Here is a 15,487-nt window from a genome sequence, read left to right on the forward strand (position 1 = left end):
TCTTCTTCTTCTTCTTCTTCTTCTTCTTCTTCTTCTTCTTCTTCTTCCTGTTCTCTCTTTTTTTTTATGTGAGTGCTAGGGATCAGGTCCTCAGCTTGTGTGATAAGTTCTTTTCAAACTGAGTTATCTATCTAGTTGTTCACATTGCATTAAGATTATTTTCACATTTATTTATTGGGGGGCACATGCCACTTCACACAGGTGTCAAGGCTAGGAGTCAGTTTATAGGAGTCTGCTCTCTCCTTCCACCTCATGGGTTCCAGGGACCGGAGTCAGGTTGCTTAGCAGCAAGCACCTTTTTGCGCTGACCCATCTCACTGGCCCCTAACTTGCTACATTAAAAAAAAAAAATTATAAGTTGCAAGTACAAACTAACATCTTTTTCTGGAATGCCCATTGCCTGTTCATGTGCTCCAGGCCTGTATCTTTCTTACTGTCCCATCAGAAAGCAATAGGTGCAGGTCAGAGTTGCTGCCTAGAGAAGTTGCCAGGAGATATATCTATGTCTATATCTATAAGCATATATATTCATATTCATATTTATATTTATATCCAGACCACACTTTCTCCTTCTGCTCTCTTCCCAGTCCCTTTCTCCCACCTCCCCTCCCCTCCCCAATCCACTCCTCCTCCATTTCTCTTCAGAAAATGCCAGGCTTCTCATGGATATCAATTAATCATGGCATTTGAAATTGCAGTTAGACTAGGCACCTTCCCTCAGTATTGAGGCTGGATGAGGCAACGCAGTAAGAGGGAAAGGGTTCCTAAAACAGAGAAAAAATTCAGAGACAGCCTCTGCTCCCACTGTTAGGAGTCCTACAGGAAGACCAAGCTACACAAGTGTAACGTGTATGCAGAGGGCCTAGGTCAGTTCCATGCAGCCTCCCTGGTTGGCGGCTCAGTCTCTGAGTTTTAAGCTTTGAAATGCTGATACAGGTAGGTTGAATAACTCAGCAGACTGTGAGTGGTCTGTATTCATAATCCATGTTTCCATCCAGACTGGGAAGCCACAAGTGAAAGGATCTTAGAGACCACAGTAGACAAGCAAACTATGGTAACAGATCAGGCAAGGGATTTCTGCAAGTGGCAGTTAGTTAGAGGCACACTAGGATGGGTTAGGGGCCAAGCCATCTCTCAGCCCGTTTTCCAGCTCTGTAAATGCTTCAGGCTCTCACAAGGCAGCACCGTTCCTTCTTCCATCGTGCCCGCCTCGTTCCCTCAGGTCTCTCACTGAGCTGAAAGCTTGTCACTTTGGTTAGACCAGCTGGCTAGCAAGCCCCTGGGGTCATTGTCCCCCAGTGCTGGGGTTAAAAGTGTGAACAGCCATCACTGGATTTTTTTTCCTTCTTCTTCTTTTTATGTGGATGGTAGGTTCAAACTCAGCTCCCCTTGCTTACAGACCAAACACTTTTGTCCACCGAGCCGTCTCCTTCACCCCCTAATGTCTGCATCTCCACTCACCTCAGCATACACTGGTTCATTGGCAAGTGACAGTAAACACAAGTCTACAACAAACAAACCTCCCAGTGTTAGTGTCCTCAGAGGGGATAATGAGCCCCCGACCTCAGCAAACCCATCTTCAGTGTCCACTATGCTCACCCTAGTGCCAGACCAAGAGGAGAATGAAGAGCAGGGCATGGGCCTGCCCGGTCCCTGGGCTGCTTACCTCATTCAGCTTGACCCAGTTGAAGGACTTCAGCGGGTGTGAAGGCTGGGGAATGCGCTTTTTCCTGAGTGGGGCATTGTTGCTGGAGAAGGGGTCCTGAGGCAGGGGCAGGTTGGCGCTGAAGCAGGGTGGGGCACCTGGGGGAGTGGGAAGCCCCCCAGGAGGGAGAGGAGGTGCGGGTGGGGGTGGGCAGCAGGCAAAGGGGAGAGGAGGTGGGGGTGGAGGCAGATCATTGGTTGTTGTGGAGGACAAGGTGAATGGTCCTCCAGGGGGAGGTGGGGAAGACACTGGGCCGGTCTGTGAGGAGACAAAAATGGCGAGATGGTGTACCCATCAGTACTCAAGCTGACCAAATCCCCACGTTATCCTCATTTACTTCTTGCTGAACTTGCAGTCTTTCACATACATGTAGACACCACTTTCTCTCTCTGTGTCTGCATCCCCACACCACGTTCAACACACACACACACACACACACACACACACACAAACACACACACAGACACGTTAAACACACAGGCGAACAGAGTTATAAACATCAAAGTGAAACTTCAGGATGGATGCATACAGTCGTGCAGGCTTCTCACTGCACAAAGACACCCAGCTCAAAGGATGGGGCAGCAATTCTACCTGCACTGTCTGAGATACACTTCTGGGAACAGTGTGTCATCTGCAGGAAGGGTCATTCTTTTCTAATTCGTTAACATTGTGGGCTCACTCACACAGACTAAAAAGCCACTCCGGTTGTGGTCCAGGGCCCTCCTTTCTCCTTTCCTTCATTGTGGGGTTCTTGTCTTCTCCCTGTGCCTGCCCCGCCCTCTCAGGGTACTGGCTGAACTACATAAAAGGGAAGGGGTTGATGCCCGCGTACTGAGATTTCATTGAGTTGTGCTACCAGCTCTGCCACTTGTCCCCTAGCTTGGCGCAGCTCCTGGGACTCTCGGGCCAGTTTGTCCTTCATCTTGTTCAGTGTCTTCATCATCTCTTCCTTCTCCAGCGTCTTTGTCTCGCATTCCCGCTCCTTTCTCTCTAGCCTGCTCAAGAGCTCCATGTGTTCTGGAGGGAGAGGGCAATCAACGGGGAGGGAGAAAGTGAGAGGAGAGCGTGGGGGACAGGTGTGGCTTCATCTGAGGAGATGGGGTCCCAGGCAGGATGGGAAGTGGCTCAGGGAGTGTAGTTGCCTTAGGCAGAGCTCTCACCTTTCCGGAACTTCTCTGCTTGGTCCCGCCACTGCTTGACTTCATTCTCATTGATGAGCCTGTTCAGAAGCGGAAGGGAGCATATGACTTTTGACACCTCACATCTTCCCGGAAGACAGGCATCTCTATTCGCTGGAGGTAGACCCTGATCTCTGATCTGTGCAGGCACAGACTTCTCAGATGCCTCTGGAGGTCCCATTCCTGACCATTCTCACTCTGTCCTCATGGACCATGAGAACCGGAAGGACTCCGAGTCATCTTCCAATCCAACACCTGTGTGATGCTTGAGGGGAATGAGAGCTATGTAACAGATGGAGGATTGAATCCAGGCTGTCTTCAGTCCCACAAACACACACGCACATTCACACGCACACTCCCCTACCTTTGTAAAAGTAGATCAGTGCATCTAAGAGCCAGAAATATCAGCCCAGTGTGTAAGGCCATAGGAAGCCGTCCACCCTGACAGCAGAGGAATGATGGAACAGGACTGTGGCCACATCTGGGATACAGGCCAGCCTCATTCATAAAACACCCTTCTAACAGGTGTTAAAACTAGCTTTTCCTCAGACCTCAAAGCTATGAGGGATCCCAACATGGTAGCCCAGTAATTATTAGCTTTTTACATATGTTTATGTATTTACTTCATGCTACTGCATGTGGAAATCAGAAAGGACAGCGTTGAGAGTTTATTCTCTCCTTCAACCAGGTGGAGTCCCTCGTTCCAGGAATCGAACTCAACTCCTAGGCTTGGCAACTCACATCTTCGCTGCTGAGCAATCGTGCTGGCCCATAGTGAGATTTCTTTGGAGGGTCACTGCTGTGGTCACTGGGGTGCTACATCTTTTACCATCCAAAGAAGTGGTTCCTTGGGAATGGACAGAGTTTTGACTATGTTCCATGATTTGGAGATGACTCGGTTGACTGGGTTCTACTTGGGGCCAGCAAATGCAGATGGTAAAGAAGGGCTAATCAACTAGACAGCGTGGCTGTGCTGGGACTTGGCGGAATCCTAGAGTCTGTTGACACAAGAGCCTGTGTGAGTGAAGCAGGTGTCATTTGGGATCATTGTTGATGAACCTGGCTGATACCATTTGTCAATGAAGCCCAGGGGTCCAAATTAGGAGATAACTGAAAACATCAAACTGTAGGCCCGTGTGTGCTGCTTCGAGGGAAGCAAGATTTGATAGGAGGGAGGACCAAAGGCAGCCAAACAGCCAGACAGGGGTGGGGAACTTCTTGCATGGTCCATGAGGTTTGTTCTATAGGACAAGGCTCTTAGCAAAGAACTCTTGGAATTCTTTGTGCAGAGCTACAGAGCAGGAAGCCTTTTATCACACAGCCTATCAGTTAAGACCTTTCCCCTTCCTCCGGCCTGCCTTCTGTTCCCAGCTGCATCTTGAAGGCATCAGGAACTTGCATTAGCTAGTAGATCTGGGTTCACAGAAAGAGTCAGAGGAGAGATGGAATAGAGACAAGAAGGGAAAAGCCAGTCGTACCACACACATGAACAGGCATGTGCACATGCATATCCATACACATAGATTACCCCTGCCTCTCCCACCCACCACGCCCCATCCCTATTCTGACCTCTGCGGCCTCAGAGGAGAGACATTTAAGGCTGGGTCACACTTGGGTCAACCCCCCCGTTTGCAGTAGCTTAACATGACTTTAAAGTTGTCTGCCACGCAAGAAGACACAGAAGCTTTACCGGATACCTGGAATCATCATGTCTGCCAGGGGAAAAGTTTCCCCAGTAAATCATATATGGAATTTGCAGAAACCAAATTTAAGCCACTTTGTGATGACTTTACTCTGCTCTTGAGCAGCAAGCCGGATCAACACTTGATCGTTTGTGCAAACACAACGAGAGTCATTTAAAATCCGCTTTGAAATGCAAAATCAGGAAGGAAATTTCTCCCCTGAAGGACAATTAGCTCAAACCCATATCAACATTAAATAAATAAATAAATACATAAATAAATAAACAAACAAACAAACAGGGCATTAAGGTAGGTCTTATTATTAGCTTACCAATGTAAACATAAATGATTTCTGTGTGCCCTTCTATACCCACACTCAGAGTTCTAGGGTTCTGACAACCTTATCCACAGGTTCATGCTCAAACGAACATGCCCCGTGTCTGTGCTGATAGTCTGGTATGTACACCTTGCACAGTGGCTGTCACAGCGTCCTGTGTTTGTGTAAAGTGTAAGAGCATGCTGAGGCAGTAGATCAGTGGGTAAAGAGCCAGACTTGAGTTTGATCCCTGGAAGCTGCTTAGATGGTGGGTGAGGCGGTGCGCATCTGTAATCACAGCCCCGAGAGATCGCCGAGGCTCTCTTCCTGGCTGGTCTAGCCTAATCAGAGAGACCCATCTCAAAGGAGATGGACAATGTGCCCAAGGATACTATCTGAGGGTGTCCCTCGGATTCCACATGTACACCCTACCTGTACATATATTCACACATGAACATGCGTACACACACTTCAAAACAAAATAAAAGAGAAACAACAAAGAATAATTCTTAGTTTGAACGGGAGGACTGGGCTGGCTCATGAGCCTGCAGGCCAGTGCTCTGTGTAATGTTCTTAGTCCCTCTGGCTAAGCCTTGCAGTGCACCATGAAGAATAGAGGGTTGAACGTGGAGCCTATATGTATGCTGTCCAGTACAGCCATCAGTAAGCTCACGACTTGTGCCACGTTTCAATGAGACAAAATAAAGAATCCAGTCCCTCAGTTACACTGGCCACAAATGTCCAGGACTCATTGGCCAAATAGTGGTTGTTTCTGTGCTTAATCTTGATTGGCACCTTCACAGGAGCTGGAGTCATTGAAGAGGCAAACCTCTAGGCATATCTGTGAGGAATTTCCTCCTTTGGGTTCACCAGGAAGGAACCCACCAGCATGTGGGCTGGGGACCTGGGCCTCACGAAGAGAAGAGAGCCAGCTGAGCATTAGCATCCATCTCTCGCTGCATCTCAGATAGCTACCTCTAGATCTGGCCAGAATGGATTAGACACTCAGCCATGAGTCAAAAGAAGCCCACCCTTCCTTCCTTCCTTTTATCCTTTCCTCCCTCCTTCCCAATCTCCCTTCTCTCTTTCCTTTCCTTCCCTTTCCCCCTTCCTCCCTCTGCTGCTTCCTCTCTCCCTCCGTCCTTTCATTTTTTTCCCTCCTTCCCTCCCTCCTTCTCTCCCTTTCTCAGTCCCTCCCTTCTTCCCTTCCTTCCTCCTTCCCTCCCTTCCTTCTATTGCTTTGGTCACTGCCACACTGGACAAGGTCTCCGTGTCCTGTGGAACAGAGTTTCTGAAAACTCACATAAGGTTGGAGAGGGAACTGAAATTTTGCTGGGAGAACCCAGAGTGAGAGACTTAAAGATGACAGAGGACAGGTCAAAGGTCAGCCAGCACTCACATGTTGACGATGTTCTTGACATTGAAGTTTTCCAGTGGGGCCAGGTCAGGGTCCACACCCCGCTCATCCTGGAGGACGATCTGCTGAAGGATGCGGTCCAGGAGCTGCCACTGCTGGAAGTAGCCACCATTCCGCTTATCTGAGGGACAGAAGGCATTGTGTCTGTTCTGAACCCTGGAACCCCTGAAGCCCTTGTTCTGGCATAACTGACTAGGCTCAGGCCAGTAAACCAAGCCCTCCCCGCTCTCAGGAAGCTACTGGTCTGGTGGAAGAGGTAGTGCTGTACCAATCATGGAGACTCATAATCAAGTTAACTCTTGTTATCTGAAGGTAGCCTTTCATGGCCCGGTCAGCCCTCCCATCATTTCTCTGTAGCGTGAAATGCTTCCTGTTTCCCATTGAGACCTTGGGCATACTGTGCCCTGGGCATGTGAATGGCTTTTTCCACTGTCTATAAAAGGCACCTGTTTGAGAATATTACATGCTGAACAATGAAGGCTCCAGGGGAAACTTAAAACAAGACTTTCATGATGATCTTTGTTTTTACTTTACAGAAAAAGATGAATGGAAGCTGATTCTGGGTATGTGCTGAGGCTGTCAGAATGAGTTAAAGAAGGGATGAATGGAACCCAGGGAGCTTCTTGGTGTAGATGACCTTGAACTATGATGGCAACGGCTTCTTGTCTCCTCATCCCCACTGATCACAGTCTACCCAGATGTGATCCCTTTTCACAAAATAGTCAGTCCCCCTCCTTCCTTGGTTGCTTCATCCTTAATGGCCATTAGGGCATCAAGGAAGTTAGACAGTTGTGTTTTCAAAGCTCCATGTAGAGACAGAAGATAGGGGACCATTCTTATTGCTTATGGACCACCAAGCAGGGAGCCACTGGGAGCAGAAGAAATCAGAGTCCAGTGCCTTCCACGAGTTTCTAGGCTGAGTTTTGGAAAGTGTGTATGTGTGTGGGAGGGAGGGTGTCCCCAAAGGGACACCAGAAGAAGTTGCCAGGTCCCCTGGAGCTAGAATATTTGTGAGACACCAAACGTGTTTTGAAAACCTGAACTCAGGTCCTCTTGAAGATAAGCATGTGCCCTTAATTGCCATGCCATTTGTGGGGCCTCTGGGCTGAGTTTGGAGAACCTTGGCTTCCTGGTGCTGCTCACTGGCTTGTCTTCCTCTCGCCACTCTACCGACACTGTGTTGCTAACTTGCCCATTCATTGTTCCTCAGGAATGCTGGGTAAAGACAGATCACAGCTCACAGCTACACATTTCATCTGAAGCCCAATTCTAACAAAAATAACATCTGTAAATGAAGAACTCACTCAGGAGTAATAGCTTACAGGTTGTCCTGGGGTTCAGCGATAATGTGCTAAGGACCTCCCATCAAACTGCCTCAAATTGAAATACAATAAGTTGTAGCTGTCACCAACACCGCCATCACTAGGCCTTCGGTGATCCTGGTTAGGCTGATCCTCACAGAGGACCAAACAGATTTTCAAAATAGTCTATTTTGGGAAAGCTAAAGTAACAAAGACTGGGTGCAGCTGAGGCTCATTTCCAATTATATTCTGGGGCAACAATGAGTAATTCTGAGTAATTTATTCTGTTCCCATAAACACATGGATCTTGAAAACTCAGCCACCTGCTCCCAAGATGCCATTTGTTGTCTATAAAGAGGGCAGGAGTCCGCCAGAATGATAAAACTTAACAAAAATGAGGCTGAGGATATGGTTCGGACTAAGTGCTCACCACACAGTCATCAGGACCAGTTCCATCCCTGGCATCTAGCATAAAGGGGCTGGGGAGGCAGACCTTCAGGCAGGAAGATCCCTGAGGCTCACTGGCCAGCCAGTCTAACAGGATCTGTGGTCTCCACGTTCAGTGAAAACCCCATCTCAAAAAATAAGATGGGAGTGACTGAAGAAGATACCTAATATTGACTTCTGAGAAACACACACACATGCTTGAGAACACACATGTATACTCAGTCACATACTATAGTCAAAGCAAACAAAGCAACGTGAGCCCTGCATATCTGTTCTGCTCCTCTAAGCATGTGACAAATGACATTTAGCAAATGACAAGACCACAAGTGCCTGCCACCAACAGATCACAGAAGATGCATTTTTGTCATGATGAAACTGGCTACTTGTTGGGCAACGAGGCTTGGGGGGTTGTTCCAACCATTTACTTTGCTCCACCCCTAGGGTGACAGGAGGCAACCCAAGGATGGAGGAGCCTGGGTCACTGGGCCTCCCCTCCCAAAGGCAGGCACAGAGAGAGCTGTGTCAGACTCACAGGCCCAGCGAGCTCACCCCAAAGGCGCACACCAGCCTGGGGGTGGCGAGGGCGGGTACTCACAGGGCATCTGCAGGCAGTGGTGCAGCACAGACAGCAGGCAGGGGTACGCTTCCGTGTGCTTCAGCTTCCTGTGGATCAGCTCGAACATCTGGGAGGCACTCTTCGTGTCAATGTGGACCTGGGGTGGGGGTGATAGAGCACAGTGAAGGAGAGAGCCAGACAGCAGAGGAAGAACTGAGGACGGGAAGTTACGATTTTGATCCTCCCCGCCCCATCCACCTCTGGGTCAGAGATTTCCTTTCCCAACTATTATCCAGGAGCAAAAGAAGAAAGACAGATGAGAACAAAGGGAAGAGTTAGCAATTATACAAACACTTCCCCATCTCAGCACCACTGGAATCGTGGCGCAGATAATTCTTTGGTGTGGGGTGGGGCATTCCTTGTCTTGAAGAATGTTTAGTGGTATCCCTAGCCACTACACCCTAGATGCCAATGGTGTCCTCCCTCTTTCCTCCCCAAGTTGTGACATGCAAAACATGTCCACTCTTAGCCAATGCCTCCTGGATAATAAAATCACCCTGGCTAGGAACAGCTGATCTACCCTAAGGATAGGAAGTGGGCTTAGACGCTTCAAAGTAGCAGGTGGCCTGTAGTTCAAGGCCCAGATCTGCTCTAGCTAATGTGACAGCCAGTAACCTGCTCAAATTCTCTCCTCTCTGTTCCCTCATCTGTAATTCCAGGCTTCGTGAGAGTGTAGTTGGTGATGCTTAATGCCTGTAAGCCCTGCCCAAAAGAGCCTATTGTTTAGGTGGGATGGTAAGATACAACATGTGAGCATTCAGAGCTGGGGAGAGGCTCAAATGTAGAAGTTTGACAATTAAGCACCATCTGGCTAGAGACAGAAAGAGGCAACTTGAGAAATTTTGAGGAGGCAAGAAAAGCCAGCCCAGGGAAAAGATTTGAGACTAAGTATGTCTACAAGCTGACTGTCTTACTTTGGGGCTTTTGGTTTCCTGGGGGACAGATGACTTCATGAGGTGAGGTCCCCATAGCCAGCACACTACCAAATTTCCTTGAGAAACAGGACCTGGCCATGGGGCACCGCTGGACCTCCAGCCAGCACTGTAGTGACCTTAAGCTCAGGATCTGGAGTAATGGTTATAGGGCTGCCCGGGACCCATCCAACCGTCCCATCCCCACAGGCACCTCACCATGTCAAACCTCCGGGCTAGCTCCAGGTCGTCCTCATTCCGAACCATCTCAAAGAAGTCTAAATGCCTATATAGATGAGGGAGGGCATATAGGGGTTACAGAGAAAGCAATATATTAAAGCTAGTCCATCCCTGGCAGAGCGTTCCAGCTCCTTCATTATCCCATTGACTATCTGAAAGCTTCATTCAGGTGGGGCCAAGTAAGGCAAGACCAGAAAGAGGCTGTGCAGCATTAGCCAACCCCTATCTTCAGATTTCATGGTCTCCTTTTATGGTGGTCACGCCAAGGTCCTGTCACCACTGGTCACATCTCTACACTGTGACACTGTTGACTTGTTAGGCACCGTTGTTCTGGGTGGTGGGAAGCTATGTGTGTTCCAGGTTATTCTCAATGTCCCTCACTGTTTATCAGCCTCCCTCAACCACAGGGTGCCTGTAGACCCTCAGCCCCCAGCCAACCGTGGTGGATCAAATAAGGTAGAACGATATCATGAATTTGCGGCTAGCCTGGGCTATATAGTGACTTCCAGGCTAGTCCAGACTATAGTATGAAAACCTGTCTCAAAAACACAGAGGTCCCACCCCCAAAGTGTGCCAACCCAAAACTCTAGGCACTGCTAGGTATCTCTTAGAGGATAAAATACTTTCAAGGACCGTTGTCTTCCCACTATCACCATATCATCTCTAAAGGAAATCTCTCCTTTATTTTCCTGGGGAACACTGCCCCATTTCCGAATCAAAACGATTGATTCTCTCTTCTTCTCCTTCTCCCTCACTCTGTGTGTGTATGTGTGTGTGTGTGTGTGTGTGTGTGTGCAGCTGTGTGCATATTTGGAGATAGAAGGAGGTTACTGGTTGTGTGTCCCTTCTATCTCTACCCCCCCCTTATTCCCTTGAGTCAGGGTCTCTCACTGAACCGGGAGCCAGGCTGGAGCCAGGCTGATGGTGGCCAGAAAACCCCAGCAATTTTTCTGTCTTCCCCCCACCCACAGTGTTGATGTTTCGGGTCCCCATGTTACAGGGGTCCTGGGGACCTGAACTCAGTTCCTCTTGCTGGCACAGTAAAAACGCTCACCTGCTGAGTTTTCTCCGCTGCCCTGCCCTGCTCGCTTCCTAAATCTCAGTGTAAAGAAGTGGCTTGCACCAGTGAGACAGAACCAGTATGGCTCACTGGCAACACATAAGACACGGTCATGCGCTTTGATCAGCAGGGAATTTACAGCATACATTTGGGAATGGGGCAGTTCTCTGCAGAACTGGACATTTAGCATTCTCCCTCCCTCAAAACTAAGATTGTCAGCTGTGCTCTCCCAGACCAGGTTAAAAAACAAAGGACACCCCAACCTGTTTCTAGACGTCCCCCAGAGGCCAGAGTACCTTGATTGAGGACTACCAGGTTCAGCTGTCTGTAACTTCAGGGATGAGATAAGCAGCCGGCACGGGTTCACCTGCCCTACACAGCGCTGATTGTAAAACTAAGATGCATATGATAGGGGCCCCCTGGGGAAAGAACAGCCTTTTCTAAAGTCCTAGCCACCGCCGTCAAGAGAAGCTGATGTCACAGGCTTGTGGTGGGTCTGGGTAGCTGAAGCCTTGCTTACTTGTCCAGGATGGCATTCTCATGTTGTCGGAGTTTATCAATCACTGGCTGGATTCCCAGCATCAGAAACTCATACCGGAGATGTAGACGGAATTCCAGGTTATCCTGAGGGTCACCAAAAGGGAGGAGCAGACTCAGCGGCTCATCTCATGTCCAAGAGAAACACCCATGGACTCTGCCAGCGTCCACCTCAGCCACACATAGTCCCATGTGTCCTAGAGCAAACTCATCTAGAACCACTTCCGAGGACTGCCACTGACCTTGCTATTTCTCTAAAGCAAGCCTGCCAAGAAGCCCTTGTTCATCCTCCCATTTCCTTCCTCCCGGTCCCTGGTCATGTTTGCTTGCCTTCTGGTATCAGAGAGCAGTGATGCATAGCAGAGCAGAGGCTTGGCGATGTTCTCACTCTACTTCCTAGGTTTGTGGCCTTGGCAATGCCTTTGCTTCCTCATTTGTAAAACTGGCTTAAGTATTAGTCACCTGGGGGGTACTGGTGTGGAGGTTTGAATGATAATGACTTCCATAAGCTTGTATATTTGAATGATTTGGCCACAGTTGGTGGAATTGTCTTGGAAGGATTAGGAGGTGTGGCTTTGTTGGAGAAGGGAGGTCACTGGGGTGGAATGGTTTCAGAATCCAACACCGTTCCCAGCTAGCACTCTCTGTGCTTGTGAATCATATGTATGAATCAGTTTCTGCTCCAGGACCATGCCTGTGGCCTCACACCATGCTCCCTGCCATGATGGTCATGGACTACTTGCTAAAACTGTAATCCCCCAGTAAATCTTTTTTTAAATATAAGTTTCCTTGGTCAGGTGTCTCATCACAACAATAAAAAAGTAACCAAGACAGACGCTGTGCCACAGAGTGGGCTATTGCTCTGACAGGCCTGACCATGATATTTTTTGGAGGGATGTACAAAACATTGAGATTTCTAACTAGAAAGGTGCTGATTTGTGTAGGTGGGGCTTAACACGCTATCCTACTTGGAGCCTGGAGGTCAAAATAATGCTGTGAACAATGTGGATCATGGAGGTTCAAGAGGTTTCAGAAGAGCACAACGTTAGAAACTGGCTTAGAGACCATTTTTGTGATATTTTGGCAAAGAATGTGGCTGCTGTTTTCCTTTGTCCTAAGAATCTGCTTGCTAGATTGAAGATTTTTGGACCAATTTCCCTCACAGAAGAGATATTAAGACATATTTTAATATTGACTGTCTCGTGGTTATTAGTGATCACTCCTATGCAGGAGTATAATGAAAAAGAGCAAGTGGGGCAAAAAAAACCCCCAAAATGTACAGTTTTAGGAGAAAAAGAGCACCAGAAAATTCAATGTTGGAGCCAAGGTTTGTGCTACAAACGATAAGGAGAACTAGAGTAAAAGGAGAGGCATCTTCAAGGTGAGACCCCACCAGCTAGCATTTGTGGTCCTACAAAGCATCAAGAAGCCAACCCTATGCAAATGCAATCAAGGAGGGGGCCAGGTTCCATTGCAGACAGGCAGCCTAACTGGGCACCATCACCATGTGGTTCTGGATTTAGAGTTAGGAAAAATGTAAGAGTAAAGGGCTTGTAGAATCTTCCTCCCCAGTTAAGAAAACCCCCTGAAGCTGGGAGTCTGGGAGGGATGCCCCTGCATGGAGGCCCAGAGAGGCCATTGTGTGAAGCCGTGAAAGAGAATCCCAGATAGCCCTGGAGACCCCAGGGTGCTGGAGATGCCAGAATGGTGGGGTGCCTGCTGTAGACTGAGCATGGAACCAGCCGGAAGAGAGAAGTGTGTTGCAGTCAGCAAAGCTAGAGGAAAGAGCCATCTAATCCCTTTGATACCTGATATAAAGCTTTAGTCTAGTATTTCCTCATTCCCCATCCCCCCCACTCAGCTTTAGAATGGTAATGTGTATTTTGTCCCAGTTTATGATGGAAGTATGTGATTTGCCTTTTGATTTTACAGGGGTTACAATTAAGAGATTTTCTTGAATCTCAGAGGAGAATTCGGATTTTTAAACAATATTGAGACTGCAAAAGACTATGGGGGTTTTTGAAGTTGGACTAAATGCACTTTGCACTATGATATGGCCACAATCTATTTGGTAGTTTGAATGAGAATGGGCCCCTGTGGGGTCGTTGGTCCCCAGTTAGTGAAACTGTTTGGGAAGGATTGGGAGGTGTGGCCTACTTGTAGGTATGTCACTGAGGGTGGGTGCACCATTCCCAGTTAGCCCTATTTCTCTCTCATTTGCTGATCAGTATATGAGTCCTCAGCTTTGTTCCAGTGCCATGCCTGCCTGCCTATTGCAATGCTGCCACCATGAGAGTTAAGGACTCTAACCTTCTGAAAGTGCCTAATAAACTCTTTTGCCTATGATTTCCTCAGTATGATGTCTCATCACAGCAACAGAGAAGTAACTAAGGTGGCTTGTATTCTTAAATTTTGCCTGGCATGGTATTACTACCAACAGACCAGGGCAGATGATAGTCATAAATTGCTGGTATTGACAAAGTTATATGATGTCACTGTCTTAGGGGTAGATTATTCCCTACAGTGTCTGATGTGATTCAGGTAATGAGATTTGTGCACACACACACACAAAGGTATTCTGATGAGAGGGAGGGAAAAGGACCATCAATTGCTGTCTTGGCCTCTTTTATTTTTTGGGTTGTCCTGGATTGGGACATTTGCTTGCCTTAGAAATTGGGACTTCACTGGATGAGGATGAGCTCAGTCCTGATGCAACTTGATGTGCTGGGGTGGGCTGGTGGGTGGTTGTGGGATGTGGCTGGTGGTCCCCTTTCTCAGAAGAGAAGGGGAAGGAGAGGAAGAAGAAGGGGGAGGGGGCTGGGAGGAGAGGAGGAAGGCAGCTACAATTGGTGTGTAAAGTGAATATATAAATTAGAGAGAAAGAAAGAAAGACAGAAAGAAAGAAAGAAAGAAAGAAAGAAAGAAAGAAAGAAAGAAAGAAAGAAAGAAAGAAAAAGAGAAAAAGAAAGGAAGGAAGGAAGGAAGAAAGAAAGAAAGAAAGAAAGAAAGAAAGAAAGAAAGAAAGAACGAAAGAAAGAAAAGAAAGAAATTGGGACTTCAGTTGTTTTCAGGTTTTTCTAACATTACAGTTCTGAGAGACTGTGAATCCCATTCTGTTCCCGAAGAAGAGAAACGAGAAGCCACACTTTCTAATCCTCCTAGGAAAACATGATTAGCTAACTTAGAAAGCAATCCAAAAGTAGGTGTAGAAAGCTCTACAAAGATAGGTCTCTGGAAAGCTCTACAAAGAAGGACCAAAAGTTTCTTTCCTCCCATAAAGAGTTTCCACCCCTTTGAGCCATCACTAGGCAGCCTCACTGGGGATTTGTGCCTGACCCACAATGCACCATGCTACTGCTCAAGGAAATGCTTAGAGTCTTCTCAAAAAAAAAAAAAAAAAAGCCCAGCTAACAAAACAAACAAACAAACAATAAAAACCCCAAAACACAATAGTGTGGGGAGCAAAGGTAAAATTAGTCCTCAACACCACTTTGAGCAGCCACTGCTAAGATGGATGTGGGTCCCAGGCATGCTGGGTCCTTAGTAGAGTGGGGTTAGACAGCTGCAAGCTATCCTTCCATGGCTGTAAATGAAAGGCATGAGACATTCTAAAGATATTTGAGGTGGCAATGGAAACAGTGGTCACACCGTTTCCACTGGAAACCTCTGCCCTTCTCTCTGTCGCTTGCCTAGAAATCCCTCAAACTCACATACTACCTGAAGCCCAAGAGTAAAAGAAAGGGGCCTCACCTCTCCAGCCCCAGCATTGAGCACTGCATTGATGAAGGACATGATGGCTGTCTTCAGATTCACCTCGTCCCTGTACCGGCCCAAACTTCGGTCCAGCTCATTCAGCAGGGTCTAACAGGAAGACAGGAATGGTTGGGGAAAGCGCTCAGGGTGCTACCAGAGAAAGCTCTTCCTTTCTGCTGCCTCTTTCCTGTTCTGCTGCCCTTCCAACCACCTAGGAAGCATCTCCATTCTCTCTGCCTGGTGGTGCCTCTCCGGCTCCAGCCCCCAGATCTCACCTCTGCCCCCCCCCCCCCCCGCCGGGCCCCCCCCCCCCCCCCCCCCCCC

The 15,487-nt window shown here is 48.1% G+C and overlaps 1 protein-coding gene across 5 annotated transcripts in view; it reads right to left on the reverse strand.

The window, feature by feature from the left end:
• Nucleotides 1-15,487, reverse strand: part of Daam2 (dishevelled associated activator of morphogenesis 2) — a 106,548-nt gene that overhangs the window by 23,042 nt on the left and 68,019 nt on the right. For 4 of the 5 annotated variants that reach the window (XM_055613941.1, XM_055613949.1, XM_055613977.1 and 1 more), the window contains exons 7-14: nucleotides 15,161-15,271; nucleotides 11,394-11,497; nucleotides 9,793-9,859; nucleotides 8,642-8,759; nucleotides 6,281-6,419; nucleotides 2,866-2,924; nucleotides 2,538-2,722; nucleotides 1,667-1,963 (exon numbers count right to left, since the gene is read on the reverse strand). In XM_055613941.1, the coding sequence (XP_055469916.1) occupies nucleotides 1,667-1,963; nucleotides 2,538-2,722; nucleotides 2,866-2,924; nucleotides 6,281-6,419; nucleotides 8,642-8,759; nucleotides 9,793-9,859; nucleotides 11,394-11,497; nucleotides 15,161-15,271 (1,080 nt within the window). The remainder of the gene's footprint in view (nucleotides 1-1,666; nucleotides 1,964-2,537; nucleotides 2,723-2,865; nucleotides 2,925-6,280; nucleotides 6,420-8,641; nucleotides 8,760-9,792; nucleotides 9,860-11,393; nucleotides 11,498-15,160; nucleotides 15,272-15,487) is intronic. The other variant, XM_055613968.1, reaches the window with a different exon arrangement.

This window comes from Psammomys obesus, unplaced genomic scaffold, assembly GCF_907164565.1.
Source record: "Psammomys obesus unplaced genomic scaffold, mPsaObe1.curated_primary_1811, whole genome shotgun sequence".
Classification (NCBI taxonomy): Eukaryota; Metazoa; Chordata; class Mammalia; order Rodentia; family Muridae; genus Psammomys; species Psammomys obesus.